Source organism: Centroberyx affinis, unplaced genomic scaffold, assembly GCF_046629955.1.
Source record: "Centroberyx affinis isolate AG114_WGS23_722 - 3 ecotype Tasmania unplaced genomic scaffold, CSIRO-AGI_Caff_v1 ptg006615l_1, whole genome shotgun sequence".
Classification (NCBI taxonomy): Eukaryota; Metazoa; Chordata; class Actinopteri; order Beryciformes; family Berycidae; genus Centroberyx; species Centroberyx affinis.
The window spans coordinates 22,501-25,000 of record NW_027283353.1 but is presented as its reverse complement, the minus strand read 5'-3'; the positions used below and the strand labels follow the sequence as shown (position 1 = coordinate 25,000).

General features: G+C 46.2%; 1 protein-coding gene across 1 annotated transcript in view; it reads right to left on the bottom strand.

Moving 5' to 3' along the window:
* ak8 (adenylate kinase 8) overlaps positions 1 to 2,500 on the bottom strand; it is a 24,037-nt gene that overhangs the window by 4,642 nt on the left and 16,895 nt on the right. The window contains exon 11 of the mRNA XM_071512900.1: positions 2,039 to 2,180. Within this exon, the coding sequence (XP_071369001.1) occupies positions 2,039 to 2,180 (142 nt within the window). The remainder of the gene's footprint in view (positions 1 to 2,038; positions 2,181 to 2,500) is intronic.

Sequence of the window (2,500 nt, the reverse complement as noted above, 5' to 3'; positions counted from 1 at the left end):
ACAGTCCTCAGAAAACCTCATAACTGACTTTACAGGAACTGAAAACCCTAACCCATCAGAACCGACAGATCGGAGAACCTTCAACTGAGATGAGAACCTTTCTAAACAGGAAGGGCTCTGCTGTATGGCACAAGCCGAAACAACCATTTTGTGGTTCTACTGTATTAGGAACCCTTTTTGCTGAGAGTGTGGAAGACGACTGTCAGATTTCCCTCCATCTCTCTATATTAAGTCATTAAAGCAGCTCCCTGTATTCCTAACAATCTGTGTGTGTGTGTGTGTGTGTGTGTGTGTGTGTGTGTGTGTGTGTGTGTGTTTATCCATGCTGACAGTCTAATGACCTGCTGACTTATTCATCAGCCAATTAACAGGATGAGAAAAGAGAGAGAGAGCGATGGGATAAATGGATAATAGAGTGGTAGAAGACAAAGGAATGAAGGAGAGGGAAGAGGAGGAGGAGCATCTGAAGAAGTGAAAAGCTCTAGAGGGTTCAGAGTTGCTGTTAGAGGCTTTCAGCCTCAGCTTGTTAGCTAGCTAACCAGAGTATCTGGTCAGCTAACCACAGCCTGACCTCATAACATTTTGTGAAATGAGCACAAAGTCTGAAACACAGATTACGTGTTGTGGACACAAATTATGTGAAGATTATGTTCCTCCACCACGAACTGGATTCTGTGACAATAACACAAACTGAACACGCCATTTTCACCTAAATGTTTAGTCAACTAAAACATCTTGGTTACGGTCTGGGTTCCTCTGCAGTCCCCCAGGGGCCAGTCCTGGGGCCCATGCTCTTTTTAATCAACATGCTGCCCCTAGGAAAAATAATATCAAGTCACAATATCAAATTCCACTGCTACACAGACGACACACAAATCTATCTACCTTGCACTGTCTCAGCCTACCATGTGAGAAAGGCTTCAGTCTGCCCCAGGTCCTGCTGCTTTATACTGTAGTAGCAGTAGTAGTAGCAGTAGTAGTAGCAGTAGCAGTCATTTTAAATGTCACCAAAACACAGGAGATGGTCTTTGACCCGAGGCAAGTGACTGACCATGAGCCAGTGGTCATCAAAAACCAGACAATCGTTCAGGTGTCCTCGTATAAATACTTAGGTGTCCACATACACAACCTTCTTTGCTGGAAAATACACATTGATAACCTGTGCGGTAGACTGCAGCAGAGACTTTACTTTCTAAGGCGATTGAGGCTTTATGGAGAGAGCAGCCAGATCATGCTGATGTTCTACCGGGAAACTCTAGAGAGCATCATGAGATATGGAATTGCAGCATGGTTTGGCAACCTAACAGTGCAACTGAAAAGCAGGCTTGCCAGCATGCACAAAACAGCTATGAAGGTAAAAGGGAAGAAAGAACATGAGCCACACAGAGCCTGTAGGAGCAGGCGGTCATGAAACAAGCAACAAAAATCATTGCGGACTCTCAGCATCCTCTTCTCTGAATACAAACCTCTGCCATCAGGAGGAAGACTCCGTGTGCCAAAGTGCAAATCAAACCTCTTGAAGCTCTCGTTTGTTCCAGCCTCCATCAAGCTGCTGAACTCTAATGCTAAATCTTAGTGCAATAGAGCAATGTGCAATAAATACACAAGCACTTTAGCACTTTAGCACTTTTGCACTTTAATTCCTACAGTTTCTTTTTAAGCCGTCGTGTTGTTAATGTCAAATGTATAGTCAAATGTCTTTCTTATGTCTTTAAGATGTTTTTATGTGAAGCAGCTGTTTAGCATCGTGTCAAACGCTTCTCATGTTTTGTGATGTTTTTGTGATGTTCTGTGTGAAGCAGCGGGCCGTAGCACTGAGCCCAAGACACATTTACCCTCAGGGACAATAAAGTTTACTCTACTCTACTAGTATGATGTAGTATAACTGTATTGTAGTTGTGTAAGCAGTGGTACCTATTAGGCTGGTAGTTCTGCAAGTTGATGAGCTGTGCTGCAGTAGTATTAGCTGCACTGCAGTCGCAGTAGTAGTATTACTGCAGTAGTAGTAGTATTACTGCAGTAGTAGTAGTAGTGTTACCTGTTGGGCTGGTAGCTGGACTCCTGCAGGCTCCTGGCCTGCTCGCGGTCGGAGGGGAAGCCGTGGAGGATCCAGCCCCGGCTGCTGCAGTCCAGACGGCTCAGACGCTCCGTCAGCACCTGCAGCACCAGGCTGTCTGGAGCTGCAGCGACACATCGTCAATAACCAACAATCAATAACCAATAATCTGCTTCTGTCCCAGGCTGTCTGGGACTATAAGAACAAGTAATCAATAACTAATAACCAGTAATCGATCATCTCTATGATGAGCTGAGGCTGATGAGGAGCACCGTCAGTCACAGGCTCCGCCCCCCACGCTGCAGGACAGAGCGCCACAGGCTCCGCAGACAGACAGGCAGGCAGACAGACAGACAGGCAGGCAGGCAGACAGACAGGCAGGCAGGCAGGCGGGCAGGCAGACAGACAGACAGACAGACAGACAGACAGACAGGCAGACAGACA